The 24355-nt window shown below is 47.3% G+C and overlaps 3 protein-coding genes across 17 annotated transcripts in view; 2 read left to right on the top strand and 1 right to left on the bottom strand.

The window, feature by feature from the left end:
* The first annotated feature begins 1673 nt into the window (after positions 1-1673).
* Positions 1674-13338, top strand: APOBEC2 (apolipoprotein B mRNA editing enzyme catalytic subunit 2). The gene is made up of 3 exons (XM_077904117.1): positions 1674-1965; positions 9912-10475; positions 12919-13338. The coding sequence occupies exons 1-2, from the start codon at positions 1835-1837 to the stop codon at positions 10453-10455; spliced, it is 675 nt and encodes a 224-aa protein (XP_077760243.1). The 5' UTR covers positions 1674-1834; the 3' UTR covers positions 10456-10475; positions 12919-13338.
* A 1967-nt stretch (positions 13339-15305) lies between these two features.
* Positions 15306-21444, bottom strand: OARD1 (O-acyl-ADP-ribose deacylase 1). 4 transcript variants are annotated; one of them, XM_077904118.1, is made up of 6 exons: positions 20958-21405; positions 20326-20406; positions 19598-19742; positions 18613-18671; positions 17442-17554; positions 15306-16046 (listed from the first exon to the last, which is right to left on the bottom strand). In XM_077904118.1, exons 2-6 carry the CDS (start codon positions 20362-20364, stop codon positions 15944-15946), a joined length of 459 nt encoding a protein of 152 aa, XP_077760244.1. In that variant the 5' UTR covers positions 20365-20406; positions 20958-21405; the 3' UTR covers positions 15306-15943. The 4 variants fall into 4 exon arrangements, with proteins under 4 accessions (XP_077760244.1, XP_077760245.1, XP_077760246.1 ...); XM_077904119.1 differs by lacking the exon at positions 20958-21405 and adding an exon at positions 20501-20651; XM_077904120.1 differs by lacking the exon at positions 20958-21405 and having other exon boundaries at positions 20275-20407.
* The window catches only part of NFYA (nuclear transcription factor Y subunit alpha), a 29089-nt gene continuing 25381 nt past the window's right edge, over positions 20648-24355 (top strand). For 6 of the 12 annotated variants that reach the window (XM_077904116.1, XM_077904115.1, XM_077904113.1 and 3 more), the window contains exon 1: positions 21583-21737. The gene's annotated coding sequence lies outside the window, so the exon portion shown is untranslated. Of the gene's footprint in view, positions 20727-21578; positions 21738-22087; positions 22111-23788; positions 23813-24355 lie in introns of those variants that run through there. The other 6 variants (XM_077904109.1, XM_077904108.1, XM_077904105.1 and 3 more) reach the window with 6 other exon arrangements.

Here is a 24355-nt window from a genome sequence, read left to right as displayed (position 1 = left end):
TCACCACCTTTTCTTTGTGGACACAGGCAGTACTACTACCGCCCTGTGCTTGACACCCCTGGAAAAAAACGCCTGAAAAAAATAATCTCGGGATATGTGTTCTCAGTAATAAGCCCATTAGGAAGGGTGACCATATAGTTGATGGTTGATACCGGAACGCTATGGGGAGTGAAAGATGCATTGGTACTAATTATGCCTGGACGACAGGTAGAAACTGTGACCATCCAGGCAGACCTAAATGCTTGGGCCTCTTATTCATAGGGCACTGTGCTGCTCAAAATTCTCTGGGGAGAGAGCACCAAATACTCTAAACCAACCCGACTCCTATTCTCTAGGCAGACCATGGATGGGGTACCTTCCCTTTCTATCACTGCCACCCAATGTTCTCAGGTTCCTTACCATCAACCTCTAGGTGACCCTGACCTCACCCTTCTACTGTCCTGAGAATGGCCTAGAGTGTCTGCACTGCCCTAAACACGAACACCAGTGGCCTCCGCTAAGCATCTAAGCGAACATGATCCATCCAGCTTCCAATGCCATTTCAGCTCAGTGGTTTCTTCCTAGGGGCCCCAGGTGTCTCTCATTACTTTCACAGGCTTTTAACTGGCCCCTCTGCTTCTGTTCCTTCTCATCTTTGGTCTATTTTCCACCACGTAGCCTGAGTGATCCTGTAAAAATATAAGTTAGACCATGTGTTTCATCTGTTCAAAAACACTGGCTCCCCATCTCACTCAGAGAAAAAGTCAAGGTCTTGGCAAGTCCATAAGGCCCTACCTATCTAGCCCTTATTTACTTCCCTGGCCTCATCTCCTAGGGCTCTGCAGCCACACAGCTGTCTGCTTGCTCCTCAAACACATAAGGAATTCTCCCACCTCAGGGCCTTTGCACCTGCCCTTCCTCCCCTTGGAACACTTTCCACAGTGTACTCCCCTCACAATCTTCAGATCTTTTCTCAGTTTTCAAAGCCCTTCTCTGGCCACTCTATAAAAATATCACCCCACCCTTTGACACTTCTGTCCACCTTACCTGCCTTCTCTCCTTAGCACTTAGCACCAGCACATAGACTAGATAGATATAGATCACTTATTTTGTGTATTGTCCAACCTCCTTCAAGCTCTGTGAGGGCAAGGATTTTCATTTGTTTTGTTCTGTGTCATATTCCCAATACTGAAACAGCACCTGGCATATAGTACATGCTCAACAGTTTCTTTCCAAATTGAAAGTTCTTATCTTACTCTGTCTCAGGACCCTCCTTTCCTGAATCCACATTCCCCAGCTGAGGGTTTCTCTGCAAGCACCCCATCCAACACAAGCCTCATCCTGCTTGCACCTGCTTGCATGTCTCTCCTAAATCTCAGGACACCCACCTCTCAACCCCTTTCCCCATCCCCCCAGTGGAGCTGGAAAGGTTGCACAGGGGAAACAGAGGGAAGAATATAAGGTGGAAGGACATGGTATGAATATATGCGTGAGCCAGTGGGGGCAGGGAGAGCAGGCCTTGCCATCCCCACCTGCCAGCTTCCTGTCTTTGCCTACTGATAAATAGGGGATGCTAATGGCCAGATTTTCCATTCCCCCCCCATCCCGGCACCCGCTGTCACTCAATTAAAAAAAGATAGAGGGCGAGGGCCTGGGGGAGGGGCAGAGGGCTGGGGTTATAAAGCCTGTGTGGCCCGGAGGTGAGAACACTAAGCCTGGCTTGCCCAGTCCTCTTCCCGTCATCCCCAGGCAGATTTAGCTGCTGACAGCTGCTTGGGACTCTGCCGCCAGGCCCTGGCCCTAGGAACTCGCTGCCTCTCCCCTTTCTCAGTGACTGCAGAGCCATCACCCCTCCATGGCCCAGAAAGAAGAGGCCGCTGAGGCCGCTGCGCCTGCTTCCCAGAATGGTGAGGATCTGGAAAACCTGGACGACCCTGAGAAGCTGAAGGAGCTGATTGAACTGCCTCCCTTTGAGATTGTCACAGGGTGAGACCTGGGTGTGGGCCGTGGGGCTCTTCCGTAGAAGAACGTGGGTTGGGGGCAGGCTGGGGGAATTTAGGGTGGTAATAGTAGGGGTCAGGGTCACAGTTCTGCAGCCATGAGCCTATCATGTGTGGTAGGGGCAGTGGGGGCTACAGGGGCATCTCTCTTAGCCTCTTGGGCGACACCTCCCACACCCTCTAATCAAGGGGAGGTAGTAACAGCTCCTTGGAGGCAAAGGCCCAGAGAATGAAACCACCACTCAGGCCTCCTGGCACTGGGATATCACCTGCCTCTCCAGGTACAGGCTGTCTACTAGGTCTACTAGTCTCAGGGAGTTTGGTAGGAACATGGGATGACACAGACATGTTCAAATATGGCCCCAGTCAAAGTACCTCCTCCCTTGACTTCTTTCTCTGCTGCCGAGTAGGCCTCTCTCCGCTCTCTGTATGGCTCTCGTTCTTTCTTTAGAGCTTCTCCCTGGAGTGGAAGATCCTAAGACAGAGAAAACAGATCCACCCTTTCCCAAAGCTGAGTGATAAGCACTTTTTTTTCTTATTGAATCAAGTCTGCCTCGGGGTTCTCCACATCCACTCCCAGGGCAACAGTAGTTACAGAGCAGGTAACAGTCCAGGGCCAGAAGCTTCTGGGCACCCTCAGCCACAGCCCCAAGGAGGATCAGGGACCCTGAGCGAAGAGTCTCCAGGCCCCAAAGAGGCCTACAAACAGGGTCTTGTCCAGACGATGCCATCGCCAGGAATAAAACCAAGTTTTCCTTCCTCACCTCCTTTCACAGAAGACCCCCCCCCAAGAAGTTCGTAGGCAAAGAATAAGAAGTGGATGCATAGGGCCACATTTCCTCCCTCAGCCCCAAGGCTTCCTCCATGGGCGTCTTCAGCAATGCCCACAGGCGAAGTAAGGTCCACACTAGGAGAAATTTCAGGAAAAATGGAGGCATGATGTCCTCAGGGGGCAGAGGAGCCCTGGGTGGCCATTCAGACTTGCCATTTTAAGCATGGCAAGTGATTTTCCAGCCCTGGCCTCAGTTTTGTCATTCTTAACGTGAGGAAGTTACACTAAGTTGATCCTTAAGGTCCCTTCCAGCTCAGACATTTCCTGATTTCTAAGAGAATCTGAGGGAAAAATGCACCCTGGTTCCTGAGGGAGGAATTCAACCAAGAGCCTGGAACTTGTGTTCGCCCATGCCCAACCAATGAATGTCACCATCCTCACAGAGTTAGAGAAGCAGCGGAGTACCCAGTAATATAGTCCTAGGGAGATCCTAGCGCTACTAGGCCAGGAGAGTCAGCAATTCCAGTGGCTCTCTTCAGAAGGAGATCTTTTTCCTCACCCCTAAGCCTGCTGGTCCATGCTGCCTTGTTCACCCACGGGTGCATACACATTCACTCTGTGCAGCACTGTGATCTCCCCAGCACAAGGGCAGGATAGGTCCAGAACAGAATTAGACTATGTTTGTTCAGTTGAACATGCTTTGGGGTCCCAGGGGGGTTGGTCTAAAGGTCAAATCCTCTGATGCAACCAACTTATGATCATCCAGGGCTTTGTAATCACCGAAAACTTACACTAGCCCAAGCCCAAGCCCATTCAAACATCAGCACAATGCTGGGAGAGGGGGTTACGTTACTGCCACTCCACAGACAGGGAAACTGAGTTAGGGAGATTGAGTGATTGGTTCAACACCACCAGAACCAGTAAGTAGCAGGTCTTCTTCTGACTCCAGTCAAGTATTCTTTTCACAGGTCTCTGATTCACTATGGTCCCAGATTTCCCGAACAGGGTTCCACCTACCTCCGTCTGTGAGGTAGTGGGGCTCAGAGGCTTCTCTGACCCAAGGCCCAGAAAAAGAGGTGCAGCCAGGGCAGTTTTCTGGGTGCTCTAAGAGCAGTTCAGGAGGGAGGTAGAGCCTGTGTGTTTTCTGGCCACAAGTAACAGCTGTGGAGATCTGTCTCCTGGGCCCCTCTGCATAAACAGATGGCTAAAAATAGCCCAGAGGTGCGGCTATGTCTGTGCAGGGACAGGAGGAAGGAGCAGCTTTCCTCTCCCTTCCTCTCCAGACGCCCTGGTATCAAGGAGGTCAGCAAAGCAGCTCCTCTTCTAGCCTAGACTCCCACAGGGGTTGGAGCTGTCTATACTGCTCCTTAGATTTGGGCTGCAAACTAGCAGAAGAGTGAGTAGCTTTTGGGAAAGTCTGAAGTGAGGAGGGCGTACCAAGTAGGAATAAGGAGATATGCCCTACTCATCATGATTCTGGGCTTGAATAGGGTACTCTGGACAGAAAGCAGGCCAAAGAGCATTAACAAAATTGCATGGAAGAAAGTGCTAGAGAAAGGTGTAAAAACTGTAGTGATGTGCCAAAGCCAATTCATGATGACTGATAATCCATGGTATGCATCTCTTCCTGACTCTGTGTTCAATGACCTTCATGTTAGGTTCTTGAAATCTCCATAGTAGGACTGTTTACAGGATCAATAAATCTTAGAAATCAGGACTTTCTTTCCTTTTCTTTCTTTCCTTTCTTTTTTCCATTCTTCCTTCCTTCTTTCCTTCCTTCCTTTTCTTCCTTCCTTTCTTCTTCCCTCCCTCACTCCTTTCCTCCCTTATTCTCTTTCTTCCTTTCTGTTACAGAGCTGGGTGTTGAACCAGTACACAAAGGAAAGAGAGAACCCTCTAAACACAAAAAGGGCTTAGGTTTGGTTGTGCTTAAGATTGATCTCTGAGGGGTAAGATTTGAGGCCCAGAGAAGGCACCATCTGACCGCGCCAGGTTTAATTTCTTGAGTGTTGACCATTGTCCAAACTCTGAGGGGTTGGATTACTCGACTATCTTTCAGATGAGGAAACCAAGACTCAGGAGGATGATCAATTTGCCCAAAGCTAATGGATGGAGTAGGGCATAAACCCCAGGAGGATTGTCTGACTCCAAATCACCACATTGCATCTAAAAAAGCCATAAATGGGAGGCTTTTTATATTTGACAAATATTTACTGAATAGAAATCATTTATTTGCTGCCCGTTTTCCCCACTAGCATTTAACTTCCATGAGGACAGGGACTCTGCCTTGTAACTGCTTTATTCCCAGCTCCAAGAAGAATGCCTAGCCCCTAATAGATATTTGTTAAATAAATAAATGAACTAATGAATGAACACCTACTGTGTGTTAGGTCTCTGCCCAGGCATTAAGATAAGGAACTAATTGTGAGGAGGGCGTCTTGGAGGAGAGCAGTTCAGGACATATGAAGGGCCAGCAGCACTCATATATAGAAGAGAATTCCACAGGTTCACACCTGCCTCTGAACTCGGCATGCTTTAGGGAAGCTCTGGGGCACCAGAATTAGTTGTCTTCTCATCTTTCCATCCCAGTGATGAGGGACTGCGGCTCTGCCCAGCAGGACCCCTGGCTGTGTGTTTGTCTGTTTGCCTCTAGTTGTGTTGTGTATGATTTTACATAAAGCTGAACCTGCTATCAAAGGGATTAGCAAGGAAGAGAGATAAATGGCACAGGTTGTGACTCTGCTTTCAACCACTTCTTTAGCTACTGGTAGTTTACCCTGCCCACGTGGGGAACACAGAGAAGATAGGCAGGGTTCAGAGGAGAAGGCACAGCAAGAAGGAAGAGCCCTTGACTCGGCTGTTAAGGCCACAGGCCCCTCATGCCTCAGCCTGGATTCCAGAGTATGCCGAAAAGGCTTATTCCAGAAAGAGTAGAAGACTGCCATGGACTCTGGCCACCCTGGCCACCACAGAGGCTGGGGGAAGGTCAGAGCCCCACTGTGCAGACACTGCCTCCCAGGGAAAGGGCAGCAGCTCAGGGCTCATCCAGGGCAGAAGCCCATCTAGAACCACAGACCAGAAGCCAGGAGCCCTGGCAAATCCCACCCAGGTTCTAGGAAGTCAGGCTGTTAGAACACTCCGCCTCTATCCTTCTCCCTGGGCCCACTCCTCAGCATCCACTTTGAAAGTGGTCTAGCAGGACGCCTGGGTGGCTAAGCGGTTTAGCACCGCCTTCAGCCCAGGGTGTGATCCTGGGCTCCCGGGCTCCCTGCATGGAGCCTGCTTCTCCCTCTGCCTGTGTCTCTGCCTCTCTCTCTCTCTCTGTATCTGTCATGAATAGATAAATAAAATCTTAAAAAAAAAAAATGAAAGTGGTCTGGAAAAGGGAGAAAGAGACCAAAACTAGTACTTCTGCCTCTTTTGAGCAGATCATGAGAGGTCTGGGGAAGAAACCTGAAACAAGTCAACACTCCATTACCCATCTGTAGATTTTCCACTCCACAGATCATTTTGGAGCAAATGTTTAATCTCAGACCACCTTTGACTGCTTTCCAGGTTGTTCCCTTTCACTGTATAGATTTATGCCTAGGGAACAAAAAGATTTTTAAATGTGAATGTGAGAAAAATATATCTACTACATTTATTCACATCCCTTCTCCCTCCATCAGGTCGACCATGTTCCAAATGGTCTTTCCTAGATATTAGGATTCTTGGTCTCCTGCCTAGAGAACGAACTGTGATGCCCAGTAGCCTGGGCCCTAACGGATGAAGTGTGAGTGACCCATCTGCAGAGAGTATGAGGAAGTGGTGCTTGAAGAAGTGTGGGAAGGGAAAGAATAACACTACTGGTTTCTGTGCCTGAAGCATTGACTGAACCCAGGTGAAAAAATCTGCCACCAGCGTGTTTCTCCCAACCACCACTCCAACACATGGACACACACACATCCCACCTCAGCAAGATAACATCTGCTGGGCATAAGAGTATGGGATCTAAGTCAGCATGGCACTCAGACATCATGCTACTAGGGAAAAAAAAGATGTTTGCGATTATCTAAGAAATTAGTGTTACCATTTCCTTTCTTCTACTAGCAGGCATAATAGTGTCGACTTATTTAGTTCTATAAAATCAATTCTATAAAATCGCCTGAGATGGCCATGTTGTCTAGCTCGCTGGAGGGCTTTCAGACTTTTCCTACCTCTGCTTTCCTGGTTCCCCTCCAGAGCCTGGCTGTTTCAGGCTGTTGGAGGCCCAAAGAACCTCATTTGACCTTTATGGTCCTTCTGGAAAATCAGGAAGCCCGGTGAGAAGCCAAGCAAGCCCCATTTTTGAGCAAGCTCAAAAGGAAAGACTGGGAGCCAAGAGCCTCCCTGACTTTCTTTTGCCCCTTGAAAGTATTCCCTTACCTTAGGCACCTAGTCCAGAAGGCTCCACAGAGGCATAGATGATAGACAGAGAGAGAGACTATAGGGCTGCCAGCCAGAGGGGTGGGAAACCGATATTTATAGAGAGGTGAACTTTCTTCCTCTCCCTTGGGTTTCAGGTTTCTCTAGGTTCTCTCTTGCAAAGGGAAGAAGAGGAAGGGAAAACATCTCAGCTTGAGAGGCTGGGAGGAACAGCAGCCTCAGACCAGCCAGCCGGCTTGCAACTGCATGCTGGACCAAATTCACATTCTTGGCTGGGCTCTATTTGGCAAACTTGGAGCAATACTTTTGGGGGCTCCAGAAGGAAACCCAAAGGGCCACACAGACAGCTTTGGGGAAGCCCCCAGTCAACAGGCAGTCATGAATACTTCCAAAGTTTTTGCCTGAGAATCCATCATACAGGTGACTCTGGATTAGACATGGGGGCAGTGGGGTATCTGGCAAAAGGCTCTGAAGAACATAAAGTGTTTGGGCAAGAAAGGTAAGCTCTGTGGCTCTTGGGAGAAAAAAAAAGAAAGCCATTCTGGGAAGTGAAGGGACCAGTTAGCACCAGTAAAATCCAGGATTGGTCTTGTAGGGTGAATTTAATTGGCAAGAGCTCAGTAGAAGTATGCTCCCAACAGGGATTGAAACAGGAGAGGTGAATCATTGGGCCATCATCCATTCTCCCAAAATGTTAAGTAAATAATAAACACATCCAACTAGGGACAGAGGGGTTTAGAGAGCTAAGTATAGTACCTGAAGGAATCCTGGGGCCAGGTCCTCAAACACATCCATCTCCACAGTGGAAACTTAACTTGACAGCAAGAGATATGGAAACTTGGGTGGAGACAATTTTGTGATGGGGGCGGGGAGTAGTGCAGGGAAACAGCTCATGTTTACTCAGCTCTTTGGCACCTGCTGCTTATCCCTAAGAAGCCAAGGCCCTGGGACACCTGGGGTTTCCCTGTAGCCCTGGGAGTTAGAAAGGGCAGGCATGCAGAGAAGTAACTACAGGACATCTTCTGGGGCAACCGTAGAGATTACATTTTTTAAAATTATTTATTTATTTATTTATTTTTGGAGAGAGTGTGGGGAGGGGAGGATGAGAGGGAGAAGGAGAGAGAGAATCTCAAGCAGACTCCCTGCTGAGCCTGAAGCCCAACAGATCCACTCAGAGGAGTCTACATATGTCCACACCTGGGCCCCATACCAACCCAATGAAATCAGAACGTCTAGAGGGGAGCCTGATGCAGGGCTCAATCCCACAACCCCCAGATTGGGACCTCAACCAAAACCAATAGTTGGACATTTAACCAACTGAGCCACCCAGGCATTCCCAGAGAGTACATCTTTTAAAAAAGGAAACATCCAGCCTCTCCAAGCCAGTACTCAATCCCCTCCTCTCCTGTGACATTTTCAATCCCTCCTGTTAAAGCCTCCTCATTCTCCTTGGCCTCCAAACCTGCAAAAGTCCTCCCTATTTTAGAATGACACGCAGACACACTTGAAGATAAAAACAATCAACTCCCATGTCCTCTCTAGTCCCTTTCTTTTGCTCTCTCCTCCTTCTTACTACCAAATTTTCTTCCAAACCTGGCCTTTTCCTACTGGTTTCATTTCCTAATCATCCACCCCACCCTCGAAGCCACTGGACATAGTCATCATCAAGTCTGGCATCCTAAGACACCAAGTGGGCTTGCTTAAAGTTCAGGCTTTTACCTAGCCTCGCTCTACCTGCCTAAAGCCACCATGCCATCTCCCATGGATGTCACTTTTATTTTGTCTTTCTTTATTCAAGAGCCTGTAACAATTCTCTGTTGCCTCCTGAATCAAGACCAAACTTCCGAGAACCTTCTTCCCATGTCCTCCATGCTCCCTATGCATTTCAAATTAGCAGTTTTCAGCCACTCTTAGCTAGAGTCGAGCTGCTAGATTATAAGCGTCTGGAGGGCAGGGGCCAAGTCTTTTATGATTTTGAAATGACTCAATACTATACACAAGCTAAATCATATCAGGGTACTCTTAGGTAGTCTGACCTCAAAGATAAAAAAGCTCTTGGACACTTATTGGGTGACAACCCATGTTTCTGACTTGAGAAACAGTCACTGGGAGAGCATGGCATTGTGGGTGGTGGGCCATGCCACGCCTGGGATACAGTAGCCATGAGGGGCAGGGAAGAGAAGTGGAAGCAGGAGATGTTCTGCAAAATCCTCAACTTGCTCTGTCATGAGAAATTTCATATATGCTTGCTACTTTGTAAGATTACTATTGGAACAGCACTTTTCCAACCTGGCCACCTATTAGAAACATTTGGAGAGTTGTTTTTTAAAGATGCTGGTGCCTGGGCCCCCTCCAGGTGTTCTGATTTCATTGGTTTGGTGGGGCCCAGATGTTGACATTTGTAGAGCCCTCTGGGTGGTTCCCATAGGGACCAAGTGAAAGAGTGACTGACTTAGAAATGCAGGAGTTGTGCCCTGGAGCGATGGTGGAGTGTTTGGAGACCCTCCCTACTGGGGTGACCAGAACGTGCACCTCCAAATTCTCTCCTCTCCTCCAGATAAACTCTCCTGGATTCCATCCTGCCTTGTCTGTCACTGATGTTAGCCTAGGCAGGCAAGGCCTGCTTTGACAGGAAGCGTGAACATGCCCCTGGGTCACCGACTTTGGAGAGCCACCTACTCAACCCAGGCTGATCTAGAAACAAGAGCTCATCGTTCTCTCTTCTTCCCTGTCCCTCTGCCCTCCTCAACCCACAGGGAGCGGCTGCCGGTCAACTTCTTTAAGTTTCAGTTCCGGAATGTGGAGTACAGCTCTGGGCGGAACAAGACCTTCCTGTGCTACGTGGTGGAAGCGCAGGGCAAGGGAGGCCAGGTGCAGGCCTCCCGGGGGTACCTGGAGGATGAGCACGCAGCCGCCCACGCCGAGGAGGCCTTCTTCAACACCATCCTGCCCACCTTCGACCCGGCCCTGCGCTACAACGTCACCTGGTACGTGTCCTCCAGCCCCTGTGCCGCCTGTGCCGACCGCATCATCCGGACCCTGGGCAAGACCAAGAACCTGCGCCTGCTCATCCTGGTGGGGCGCCTCTTCATGTGGGAGGAGCCCGAGGTCCAGGCCGCCCTGAGGAAGCTGAAGGAGGCCGGCTGCAGGCTGCGCATCATGAAGCCCCAGGACTTCGAGTACGTCTGGCAGAATTTTGTGGAGCAAGAAGAGGGCGAGTCCAAGGCCTTTCAGCCCTGGGAGGACATTCAGGAGAACTTCCTGTACTACGAGGAAAAGCTGGCAGACATCCTGAAGTAGGCCACTGGGCCCAGCCTCACGTGAGTCATGGGGCCACTGCTGTGTCAGTAGCCCTTAGCTTGGGTGGAGGGCTGGAGGGCAGGTGGAGTGAGTGGTCACGTTTGGTTTGACAACCGCACCCCACGCCCACCCCCACCCGCACCCCCACCCCACCCCCGCAACAAACTGCACTTCTCTGCTTTTGGGTTGGGTGTAAAAACATTTTAGGAGATCTCTTTTCCCTATTCTCTTTCCTCTGAATTTCTCCCAAAACCCTTTTCACTTCTACCCTTTTATATCAAGCCAATGTTCCCACACTCAAGGTTGACAGGAATCCAAAAGCTTCGGTGAGACACAGTGACTTGCCGTGGCCAGATCTGGACGGTGCAACAGCAGAGAGAATATCTCACTCCCCTAAGTATGCCCCCATGAACATGAGTCCAGCTCCAACTCTAGACACTTCTGGGTGCTCTGCTCCCAACCCCATTTGCAATTTTACCCTTCTGGTGCCCTGTGGCGGAAGTTTTTCATTCCTTCAGGGGCAGTATTTTTCATTTTTGGTACTCTTGAAAGTCCCCAAATGGATTTGTATTCAACTTATTTATTGCCAGAGAAGCTTTCATGTTTTCAAACAAATGGTCCCGCTTTGAAGGAGACTGATAATTCGTGCATAACGCAGGAATGTATAATGCAGGAACATTTTTCTTGCTTTGAGAAGAACCTCTACAGCACTGATAGAAAAATGCTGAATTCAGGAATGGGAATATCACAGCAACAAGTTCTTTTATGGAGGAACGTTCAAAGGGTTAAAAAGATGTTTGTAAATTAGACAGCAGCTCAGAAGTAGCCTCCTACAGCCATCAAGATGAGATAGGAGAACTGGAAGTAAAGATTAGCTATTTAAGCAAATAATTAGGACACAATTAAGGCCAATTTGGCCTCTTGCTGAGGGTAAATTAGACTCTCACAGAAACAGGCCGATTACCCTCAGGAAAGAGGGTAAAAGATCCTTCACTAACTTTTTTTGAGTTTGGTCTGATTTAGTTGGTTCCTTCAGAAATGCTACAACCAAATCCCTTCACAAGACCTGAGTTACTGATCAAAATCCTCCAGAATCGGAGAAAGGGTCTTTACCAGCCTTTTCTCCAATTTCAATCCTGGAACAGTTCACATATTAATAAAACATAAAGCGGCACGCTTCCATGAAGTTATTCAATTTATTTTTGGTGTCTCACTCTTAATATTTTTAAGAGGTGACTCCATAGACACATTTTGGGAAATATCAATGTTCTGGAGCTTGATGTTGGCAGGTGTCTGCTATTAGACACGCATACAGGGTGCCTGATAATTCTCTGAGCATTTGCCAATCTGAGAAGACGATTTGCAGCCATTTCTTACAAAAAGCAGCCCATATTCAGTGAAGTTAGTGAGAAGATGGTCAGGTAATGCCACGCTGTAGTCTGCTCACATTAAAATAAGACACCACTCAGAGTGGTGGTGAGTAGTAGTAAAAACAGATTTCCAAGGGAAAATACAAAATTAAAAATTTAAAATTCTTTGAAGATTTTATTAGCGTAGATGCTATCACTGTAATTAGAAACCCTGTGTATACTCTCCAGAATGATGACTGGTAGCTTAATTTTAACTATAGTATACTTTCTTCTTAAACACCTTTCAGAACCACAGGCCATTTCTTCCAACTGCCTAACCAGCAAGTCCTCAGAGATGTGTGTGTGTGTGTGATGTGATGGTGTTGTTGTTTTTCCATTAAGTCAAGTAATTACACAGCTAAATCTGCTATAAAAATTAAACATTTCAAGGAGGATTAAAAGAAGCTTTTAATTTTAGATAATTGAGGGTTGTATCTTATGCTAATCTAAACGGAAGTAAAATAGATAAATCAGTTTGAGGGAAAAGTCCATTTCCAAGTCAAATTATTTTTAAATAAAATATTATTGGACATGTTCCACATTATAAGCCTCCTTCCATTAGTGTACATAACTGTATTATCTGGACCCATTAACATGTTTCCAGGTACTCTATTTGAGTTACTCATGTTCCTGAAGGGAAAGGTTAAAATGTACGAAGTTAAAAAAAATTGGCATGAAATAGAGTTGTAATCTAAAAGCCCAAAAAACAACTTTGCTTAACTAAAATACTAAGAAATGGGCATTTGTTAAAGGAAATTCCCTTATACTTCCTAATCCATCTTTTTTTTAAAAAAATGATAGAATAGGATTTAACCATATATTTAACTCAAGAGAGTTAAGGTAGAGATCTTCTGGGTTTTTCCCTGTGTGAACCACACCAAAACATGACCACAACATACCTAACATTGGGTAAAGCAGAAATCACAAGAGACTCTAGGGGAGAAATTCAGAGACTTGCTCAGAGGGCACACAGGAACCCTAGCTCAAAAGAAAACTCTTCATTGTTTGGGGCCAGGAGAGCTCTCAGTAACATGCTTTCTGTTTTCTCACTAAGGTCTGCCTGCTGCCACCAGGAGACAGCAATGATATGTATGGCCATGTGGGACATGCCTGACTTCCTAATACCACTTGAGCTGGACAACATTGGACACCAACCAATCCTAGTGCACAGGTCCTCCAAGGACTCTAAATATACTGCTCATGCTGTAAATCATTTAAGCCATGACTCTCTCTAAGGCTGCTCTTGGGAAAGAGGAAAGTGAGTTGCAAGGAAAGAAATGGCAACCATATATGGACACCAGGGATCTGTAGGGCAGAAGAGTCTAATTATTCCCCCAATGGGCTGCTTAAGGGAAAGAGCCTCAGACCCAAGGTCTGTGCAGATCTTTAAAATATGTCCAGAAATGCATTTTATGTGAAGTTGGTTTTTTTAACAAAGAAAAATGGTAACATTAATAAAAGAAGTTGTGTGGTTTTTCTGTGAGGTTTTTTTTTTTTTTAAGGAACTTAGACATTTAGAAGTTACTATGAACAGTGATCAAGTCCTAGGAATAGGGATGTTCCCAGGCTATGAGCCACATCATGACATTAGAAAGTGGAAGGGAGGCTTAACCCAGGGCTGGTTTAGGCAACACAGGATACCAGCTCTCCCAGGCCAACTTACCACCCTGGTCTTGACCTTTATCAAGTATTTCCTTTTGAGATTACTTATGAATGCCTTTTCCCTTCTCTGAAGACAAGGAATATGGCAGAGGGTGAAACAAAGGGCAGGGGAAATCTTTTTATAAGGTATCTGTGTTCTCATTGCCGATTAATAAGCAATTAGCCACTTGATTTCAATGTTTAGACGCACACCCTGTAAGATTAGTTATGTGGTACTTGATGGTGACAGCAGGATGGTGTCCAGTCTCCTTTCTTAAAAGGCTTGAATCCTATGTAGAAGCAAAATTTCACATACAAATTTCTGGGTGTTTGCCAAACTCTAACTAGGTTTCCAGGAATAATGTACTCATTCTGTCAGGCCATGCCTCCTCTTCCCAAGCTTCAAGTGTAATAAGTCATCAGAATTTGACCCCTAGACTATCTGCAAATGACAAAGCACTTTATCACATCCCTGCTGAGTCCCAGAATTCCACTTACAGCCAGTCCTCCCCAAGACTAGCCTTTGTTCAAAGAATCTTTAAGGCTCATAGTTCCATGAAAAAAATAACCCTAATCCCTTTAAATGTAGAAGCCTACAAAACCAATGTTTTGAGCCAAGAGGAAAGATTTATTTGCATAGTTAAGCAAATTACTTTGATTCTAAGTTTCCTCTTACCATCCCACTCTCATTTTCCATGTTGTGTATTCAGATATCCTTTTTCCCCTTCATTTTATCCTATGTGGACAGAAGCAAAGCTTCAAGAAAAGCCTTAGTCTAAGTTCAACAATGAACCTGGCCCTGCACCGCCCCTACCCCAACATAAACTTGTCTGTTTCAGAGATACACAAATACTGAAGTACTTCTTGAAACTGCTGCCTCCTATCACACTGCAGTATGATAAGAACATGAGTCTAAAGTACAAAGATTATATTTAACCAGTGTTCTTCTAGTGTTTCAACAAGCCCCTTCTGAAACCCAGTTCTTTTTATAATAGGGAAAGCAGTTAAGTCCCAGGACAGACCCAGAATTCACTCTAGCGAGGAAATCAAGAGTAGGTCTGGCTAGTTTAAATTTTTATTTTTTTAAGTAGGCTCCACACCGAATGTGGAGCTTGAACTCAAGACCCTAATCTTAAGAGTCTCATGCTCTACCTACTGAGCCAGCGAGGGACCCATTTTAACTCTTAGGATCATAGTAATGGTAAAAGAGAATTCCACTAGTTTTCCCAATACCTTTGATATGAATCCAGGAACCTATTCTTACACTGTAAACACAGGATTGGATAAAGTGCTGCTCTCTTAACCTAAGAAGAGAAGGGGACTAACATGTACTGTTTTCCATTCCAGCTGACTGCATGATCACAATTCTCTGCAGCTTCATAGCACAAAGAAACCAAGCCATCTCCCCCACCACACCCCAAACTACCAAACTAGAATTTTTGAAAGTCAGCCTTTTTCTTAGAAGATTCATAAGGATTTTGTTGAGAACCACTGATTTGAGTCATTACTCTGCCCTAAGCAATTTAGCAGGCATTGAATGTACATTATGTCATTTGTCCCATGACTGAATTCAGACCCATTCAATTGTAGAAGCTATGTGGTGGACAGAAGAGAGGAAGAGTTCACCATGAGGAGATCCTAAATTCCCACCTTTCCAGTAATGCTGACCCCACAGTTCTTGTCTGTTTTTCTTCTCACCCTGTTCTGCCCACTGGACCTTTTGTCTGACTCTTTCCAATTAAGTTACAGGTGAATCCTCCATTACCCAGGTCCAGAACAGATGTGTGCACAGAACCTCAATGGACCCCCAAGAAAAAGATATTTATTCTTCCTTTTCTCTCACCACAAATTTCTTATTAACAACGTTAAGACTTATTTTTGTAATTTAAACAAAACAAAACCCAGAATTCTCTCCTAGGATATGACATATGGATAATATCAAACAATCTCACAAATGACAAAAGATGAAAAACTACTTGAAATATTCATCCTTTCTGTAATTTCTCTTCAACAGCAGAGAAGTAGAATCAATGCTGCCACCTAGTGGCAGACTGAACAAGTCAGGTAGTATCCTGGAGCAAAACTGGTCAGAGGCCCAATCAACTATCTGGTTTACTTGCCTAATATGAGGCATTCTACTCCTTACTTTCCTGTCAAAAAAAAAAAAGAAAAAAAGAAAAAAAAGAAAAAGGAAAAAAAAAAGAAAAAGAAAAAGAAAAAGAAAAAAGAAAAAAAAAAATCACATCAACATTTTCCAAGCAATCCCTCCTCCAGAGTCCCAGTCTCATCATGAGAACACAGCAACCAAAGTCTAGCCTGTGACATAGACTACTTCACATGAAACTTTCTTTAGACTGTTTTAAGGTCAGTTCGCCCAGTGCTATGGTCCAGTAGGGATGACACAGGAGATCATGGACACATCCACAGTGTGCATCTGTTCACAGTGTGTACACAGTAATTCTGATGTCTGTTGCTTCAAACACTTCCTCAATCATTGCAGATACATTTTCCCATTGCAGACGATCAAGACCACATCCAATCCTGAAAAAGACAAAACAGCTCCACAGGTTGTGATGAAGGTACCAAGGAAATCACTGCTTCCCTCTTCCTTTAGGCTGCACCCACCCAAAGGATTAAGACAAATAATCTGACCCCACACCTATGGGCGGGAATTTCAAAGTAAATTCCTGTTGTGAATCATCTAAGGTTGATGGCCCCAACATCCAATAGCTGTCACTTTTTTGCTAATAAGGTGCCACTTTTATGTTTGAGGCTACCTTGAGAAAATTGGTGACTACAGCGACACGAGTGACTCACTATCCTTCTATATCTAATGGTAAAAACTAGCTGGGATTTTAAAAACACACTTTTGATAAGAGATAAAAAGAAAGAGGGACAAAGGACAGGATCTCTGCAAAAAGGAATTCAAAATGAAAAGCTTGGAATTGCGAAGCTGAATGCAGTTCACCAGTAAAAAACCTGAGTCAGTCCATAAAACTCTTCTGCATGGCACTTTTTTTTTTTTTTAATTTATTTTTATTGGAGTTCAATTTGCCAACATATAGCATAACACCCAGTGCTCATCCCATCAAGTGCCCCCCTCAGGTGTGGCACCTTTCTTCCAAGACGTTACTTTATTGATCCTCGATACCCCTAGGGGAAAAAGGCTTAAAATTGCTAATTTCATATAGTCTGATAATTAAGTCCCTTAAAAAATCGTGATGAGAACACACAACAATTTCTGATACAGAAGACAGAATACATTGAAGCCCAGGGTAAATGAGGGATCTTGTAGTCACATTCCTAAGTAACTTGGGGCTTAGAACAAACCTGCATGTATGGTCAGTACGGACTCAAAACTGGACAGGAAGATTAATGACCCCAAGCCTAATTCCTAAAAAGAAAGTAAATACTGAACCCCTTACATCATTTCCTTAAGCTCTGAATAGCTAGGATCTAAGACAATGTACAAGGGACATATCCTCTGGCTACTACCCACTGACCACAAACAAGCATGCAGTTTAAAAGGCAGTGATAATTTACAACTTTCTTTGCACCAGATTAACAGGTTCAGGACACCTTAAGTGGCCCAGAATATCACCACTGTTCAGCTTGGTTCTTAGGCTTTTACTCCTTCAAGAACAGAGCCTCAGCCTCAGGCAGAAGACACCCAGAATTTAACAAAGGTGACTGAGCAATATGTCGTCCCTAGAAAGTAGGCTGAAACTGGTGTGTTTTAATTATCCTGATTCATTCAATCCAGGTTAAGAAATGGGTATAAGGTAGCCTAATGTCTGACCACTGGTTCACTGATGATTTTTTAAAGTTTTTAAATTTGTCACTTTCAAGCCTATATTTTGAGTTAAGCTTTCAAGTCAGACAGCAAATCCCACCAGCCAATTACGAGTCTTCATTCAGGGCCCTGGATTTCCTTGCCTGGGCATGGAGAGATCGGTGACTCCATTCTTCAGACAATGGGACTTCATGGCTTCTAAACTCTTCTGTAAGTTCTCATAAGTTGGCTTATGTGAAGCCCTTTTCTTTGTAATCTGAGTACAAAGAATGAATTCAAACTTCCATTAGTCCAAAATGATAGGCAAAGAAGAGCCATCACATTCTCCCAACATCCTAATAATTAAAGTAAGTATATTTTTATAGAAGAGTTCAGAGCAGGATGACAAATGTCAAACTGTGCTTTCCAGTTATAGGAGGGCCTCAGAAAAATCCATGAAAAGGGCCTGAGAAATCCTGCCATGTGATAACCTTTCCTTTTCCTAAGAAGCCAAGGAGATTGGCAGGCTGTACCTATTGTCTATTGTTTTTAAGCAAGGTAGGTGAAAGTCCTTGTGCCACTTCCAAGAGATAAGCAATGTATCTACAAGGGAGAACCCAATACCACCTGAAAACTTCCTGTTAAGTCAGTCTATTTAGAAACGATGCTTATTTGCTTTTTGTTTCTCTATAAAGAACAGAGAAACTGGTAGCGTTCCAAACAAGACTAGAAGCTACACTGACTTTAAGGAGAGCATCCAAAGGGCTTAGGACACGTCCCCACTCAGTGTGCTGTCCCACTCAGACGTGTAGTGGGTTGGTTGCTGTAAGTGACCCAGCACCATCACCAAGAAGCTACATTCCTTCTGCAGCCTGGAGACCATTCGGACAGTGAAAGAATCCCATACTGAGACAGAAGGCAGGGAAGGAGTTAAGTAATACTAGGCACTGCAGTCAATAGGAAAGAATGAGAGAAAAACTCCTTTGGGCCACATGTCTTTTGAGATACTATTATTGCTATCTCACTATAATTAGGAAACAATTAAAGTATGAGGAACATCTCTAACTTTTCCAAGTCTTAGAACAGAGGTTTTTGGTGGCTGTCACAGTACTCTTTCCCATGGAGCTGGGATGCAGCCTCATGTTCTTTTCTAACCCTTGTGCTCCATATAGCCACTACCACTTGATCCAAGTTATCATGATATCACAAGCTTTTTGTTATCTTTAGCTGTCTAGAATGGACCACTATGATAGGCAAATGCAGTACAGCCCACATGTTCACCAGTCCTTATGACTTAGTGGGAACTGACATAGTGAGAATTGACCCCCATCTTACCAAGTAATATATATATCGCCCATCTCTCTTCAGAACAGCCACTTCTCCAGATTTCTTTTCTAAGAAAAAGTTATTCAATAATAGAAAGGTGGGGGGGAGGGGGAAATCAAAGCACCGATTTGCATTCTTCGATCTGAAAAAAGAAACTTTATAGATCTGAGTTCACTTCAGAACTAAAAATAATTTTCAATTCTGAAGAAACACTGTAACACTTTGCTCCTTATCAGCCTTAGCTTCCAGCTTTCTCATTATTTTTTTGCTTGTTTTCCTCTTACCCCATCTTTTATCCTGACCATATTTTCAAATACATCCTTATTCACTTGAAAAACTTTAATGATTTTTTTTTACATACAGTTATCATGCTAAGCATTGTGAAGAATATAACTGTAATAAAAGTTCCTAATCACTAAGGAGTTTTCAATGAAGAGGCAGTGTCATGTATAGAGAACTACAATAAAACGGTATGAAATTGTCTTAAAGGAATCATTAGGGCACACTGACCCAATAAACAACTGTTTCAGAAGCTCTACATGTGATTCTAACACAGACCTCTGGTTTAAAATCTCCGGTAGAAAGTGAAAGGAAGATATTTTGAAATGCCTCTTTGAACACTAAGTATAAAATGAGTAAACAGAGGATCTTGAATGTCGGGTTAATACCTGTAGACTTTGCTGAGCACCTTGGTTATTGAAGGTTTCAGAAAAGTGGAGTAATATCAAGAAAGTTTTAGGATAGAGGAAGAGATTAAAAACCTTTACAAGAATTCAAGTTTGGTGTGGTTAAGACCCAAACTAGAGGCCATTTTTGTAGAGGAATACCTTAATCTGAAGAGTTACAAGTACTCAGTGGTTAGGAAACCAACCCCCCCGCCCCGCCCCCCCCGCCCCGCCTCAATATGTATATCCTGGTCTAATATTTAAAATATAACAGGAGGCCATGATGCTCTACACAAGGCACACTAATTGAGCTGTTTTTCAAAACTCACGTTGGTTTAACAGTTCCTGCACCCCTCCAAATTTCTTCTTGAAGAGGACAGCTATCCCAGCACCCATTCGACAATCCTCACTGATACAGTGGGCTAAAGAGTCTGTTTTGGGGCATGCAAAAAGGTCTCCTTTCACATAAGTGATCTAAAATGTGAAAAGGGAAAGAAGAGGTTTTATTTGATACAGAAAAACACTAAGCCTAGTTCTTTCATTTCCCTTGACTGCGTCCCCCACCTCTACCCCTCCTCGATTGAAAACCAGATCCACAGGGTCGCCTGGGTGGCTCGGTGGTTGAGCCTCTCTCTGCCTTTGGCTCAGGGGGTGATCCCAGCATCCTGGGATTGGGTCCCAGCCTTGGGCTCCCAAAGAGCCTGCCTCTCCCCCTGCCTGTGTCTCCGCCCCTCTCGGTGTCTCTCAGGATTAAGTAAATAAAATCTTTAAAAGTTACAAATAAATAAAAAAAATAAAAATAAAAACCAGATCTGCAGAACTTAAGGGAGTCAACCACCACAAACTAAAGAATGTGTAAAAGCAAAGTGATGGATGGGGTCTCTGCCCGGACTCTTTCAGCCTTTTTGAAGCAAAACAGCTGGAGAAGGTAGGGAAGAAAATAAAAAAGAGAGAGTGAGAGACAATTCGATTATGGCTTTAATTAAAAAGTGTTTATGCTTTTGACCTCAATTACTCTGAATTTCTGTTCACCAATAAGTTAACAGTCGCTACGCACTCTGCTTCCTTCCGCATCTTCATGAGGGCTGCCGGCCATGATACGGAGTCGCTATTCCCAGAACTTAAGGGGTTTCTCCAGCTGAGAAGGGAAAAGGAAGGAACAATGCTTAGGCGGCCTCGATATACTACAAAGCGCCCTGACCACCCATTTGGCTGGTGATGCCTTCCCGCACCACTTGTCGCTGGGCCTCGGGGACGGGATGCGAAGCTCTGCTGGGGCAAGGGCCGAGCCGGGCGGGGGCGGGGGCGGGGGCAGAGGCGGCCGGGCCCGCTCGCTTTCCGCGCTGTCGTCGGCCGAGAGGCGGGCCCCGCGAGGCGCCGCCTCCCTTGTCCGCTCCCGGGCGCGGCGGGCTTGGGGCAGTCTCCTCTTCTCGGCACGACCCAAGCCTATTTCCCCCGGTGGGTCTGGCCGGGAAGAGAAAGGGAGGGGCTTGGCCACAGTCCCGCTGAGCGTCCGGGCCGGAGGGCGGGGGACGCGGGGGACGCGGGGGACGCGGGAAGCGGCCTCTCCGGGAAGGCGCAGGCGAAGGCGGCCAAGCGAGGCCTGCCACCCCGCCTCCCACCCCGAGGGCGGCCAGCGAGGGGTCCCGTGGGCAAGAGCGGGAAGGCCCGCTCGGAGCCTCGACGTACCGGGGTTACCCTCCACCGGGTCAGGAGTCGGCCGTTGCGAGGTCCCGCCCCGCGGGGAAGGGCTCGGGATCCGGCCCTGGTAGGTGGGAAGCCGCGCACGGACCCCCGACGCGGAGCCAATCCCGCCGCAGCCCTAAATTGCGCGCACGTAAGATGGCCGCCCGCCGCGCGGGAGCGGGGCGGAAACAAGCCCCTCTAGCTGGCCCGCCGAGCCCGTACTCTTTGGTAATGGCCGCCGAACTTCCGGCGGTAAGATCCGTGGAATGTCCCGCCGCCGCCCGGGCATGCGTAACGAGACAGCCCACCGCGAGTGGGGGAAGAACGGCGCTTGCGCATTAGCCCCCGGGGGGGGGGGGTGTCTCCAGCGACCGCAGCGAAAGGGGTGGGCAGTTGGCAAAGGCGCTAGTTAGCGCCTGCGTAGTGCTATGTCGAGGGCGGCGTTTGAGTTCAAGGATCTGGCGCCTCTCGAAGGCGCCTGCGTGTTCCTCCAGCCCGCGGCGGTGTCAAATCAGAGAAGTGGGCGTGGCTCCGCGGCACGCCTGCGCGATGCTCCCCCAACGGGGGGTGGGGCGAGCCCGCTGCTGGGGTTAGGGGGCGTGGTCTCCGAGGCGCCTGCGCGGAGGCGGTTGGAGGGAGGCCCGATTCCCCTTTGTTCGGGTTCGCCATTTTGCGAGGCAGCGGCAGTGGCGGCGGCAGCGGCGGCTGGAGCCTCTGATTGGGTTTCGGGGTCCGGTACTGGAGCCAATCAGCGCGGGCAGCGAACCGGGGGAGCGAGGCACGGTGAGTGTGAGGAGCCAATATCCAGCGGCCCAGAGCCGGCCCCAGCGCCCCGATTGGCGGGTCTCGCTGACCACTCAGGAGAGGCCCAGGCGCCCGTCGAGCCCCGGGAGTCTCGCTGAGCCCAGCCGAGCGGGGCGGCCGGCGGCCCGGGCCCGGGGCCTGGGAGTGCCCCGGGCCACTCCCGGCCGGGGCCTGCAGGGGGCCGCCCCGCGCGGGGACGGCGCCCTCGGAGCGAGCAGCTCGGGGTCCAGACCCTTGCAGGGGGCCTGTGCCGTTGGGGATGCGCCCGCTTTCTTGGGCTCTCCAGGCCCAGTTGTCAGGCCCCAGGCTCGGGGTTCGTGGGCCCGCTTGCCACCAGCGCCCCTCCGCCCAGGTCCACGCACGCCCGGGGCCTTGGTCTCCTCCAGATCGCCCCGGCCTCACACTCAAGTCCGCCCTGGCCCCCTCCGTGCTCTGGCCCTCGGGGCGGGCGACCTTCCGGGGGCCCCGCCATCCCTGGCTCCCCGGGAGCCGGGTCTGCTGGCCTGCCCCCCCCCCCGCCCCCGCCCCCACCCCGGCCCCGGGTCGCGAGTGAGGCCCCGGGGAAGGTGCGCGCCGCGGCCACGGGGCCCTGACCGCGGCGGGGAGAGGGAGCGGGCCCGCCGCGCCGGCCCCGGGGTCGCGGGAGGGGGTCGGTTGGCGCGCCCACTCCCCGGCCCCGCCGCGCCCCTCCTCTCCGCACGCTCGGCCCGGGGCTCCGGCCCGGCGCCGTTACCACCCCCTTTTGGCTCGTCATTTCCTCTTCTCCCCGCCCCGCTCGCCCGGGAAAGAACCGCACACCTCCGTCTTGGAGTCCGACCAAGCGGTCTCCCTTTCTTGTCCCGGCCGTGCAGCCGGCCAGTCCACTGGGTGCCTGCAACCTCTCACTCTTAGAAGATTGCCAGCCCTGCGCGTTCCTTTTCCCGGAGGCTGCACGCACAACTTGTTTCTCGTATTACTAGTTTTCTCCTTCGCTCCTCTGGCGAACTCTCCCTCCTTTGGGAATGCAGATTTCTTTCTTTCTTTTTTTTCCCCTTTCACTTTGCACGTGTCAGGTTTGACCCATTAGTGCAGTCCACAGCTGTCTCTTGATTTATTATTTTTTTTCTAGCATACTTTGTAACTCCCTGTTAATGTTTTCCAAGTAGGTATTTATAGAGCGTTAACAATATTGTGGGGTTTTCTGTTAGGGTGAGACGAAATCTCCATTGACAGCCGTGTCTCTAGCAGTTAGTATGTACCAAGCATCAATCTATATGCTGGGGAGGAAGCAGATAGAGGTCAGTAAGAACCTTGCCTGCCTGGTGGATTAACAAGTGGACAGCTAATTAATATTTAACAGTTAGTGCTATAATGAGGCCAAGTTCAGTTCTGTGAAGTACTGGTGTGTGAGCTCCTAACAGCCTCGGTGGAAGATTCGATGTTGCCACACTTTCCATTGGCCTTGAAGGACAGACAATAGGATTTTTTCCGACAGGAAAGAATGGAAGAGCATTAGGCACAGAGAGAAGAAGAGGATGTCCAGAGACACCAAATTATGCTGTGTTTAAGGGGGGAAGAATTTAGGCTGTAAAGACTAATTGGTAAAAGCACCTGTATATCTTGATAAGGGATTTTCAGAAGCAGTTATCTTTTGGAGGTTCAGATGGAAGTAATCTCAAAGTGTATTTTTTTCCAGGATTGGAAAAAAAAAAGTTTCTGACCTGTGGGATTCTGCTCCACAACAGCAGCTGACTTTGGGGGAAGAAAGAAAGATTTTTCTCCTAGGACTTTAAAAGCTGTTAGTCCTGTGAAGCACCTACTATAGTCTTGGCCGGTAGAGTAGGTCTTAAGTATATGGTGCCCATTTTTATAATCACATTTAAGGTCATAAAAAAAAAAAACTAATAAGTTTCAGAAAACTCTTCCTGGTCCAGTGCTCTCTCCACTAGTAAAACTTCAGGCACAGCTTTTTTTGTTGTTTTCACTTTTTAGAACATGTTTCTTATTGTTTAAATCATATTCTTAAGCTCATTTAAATATTATCCACATTGGTTAGATGGGACATCACGTCTGAGGTATTTTTTAGAACATTTATATTTATTTTCCAAATACTGTTTTAACCTTAGTATGTAAAAATGGATATATCTAGCCTCTTTAAAACCACCAGGCATTTTCATTAGACTTTTTTTTCCTAAAAGGCAGTAACAAATTACAGTCTGGTTGTTGTTACACTAAACATCTGTAGAGCATCCACCTGTCTGCAGAAGAACTTTCCCTGGAATTTTAAGAGATCATATTCTGGGCTCTAGTTCTCTCTTGACATGGGGCTTTTTTTTTTTTTTTTTATGATTTTATTTATTTATTCATGAGAGACACAGAGAGAGGGAGAGACAGAGACACAGGCAGAGGGAGAAGCAGGCTCCACGCAGGGAGCCTGATGTGGGACTCGATCCCAGGACCCAGGGATCACACCCTGAGCAATGCCAACGCTCAACCGCTGAGCCACCCAGGCGTCCCAGACATAGGGCTTTCTAGCCCGCTGTTCATATCCTGAAATTTCTATGTCCTTGCTTTTACGCTCTCTTCGTTTAGAGTACTCCACCCCCTCTGACACCATC

The sequence above is a fragment of the Canis aureus genome, chromosome 7 (assembly GCF_053574225.1).
Source record: "Canis aureus isolate CA01 chromosome 7, VMU_Caureus_v.1.0, whole genome shotgun sequence".
Lineage (NCBI taxonomy): Eukaryota > Metazoa > Chordata > Mammalia > Carnivora > Canidae > Canis > Canis aureus.
The sequence above is the reverse complement of the archived record's forward strand: the minus strand, read 5'-3'. Positions and strand labels throughout refer to the sequence as shown.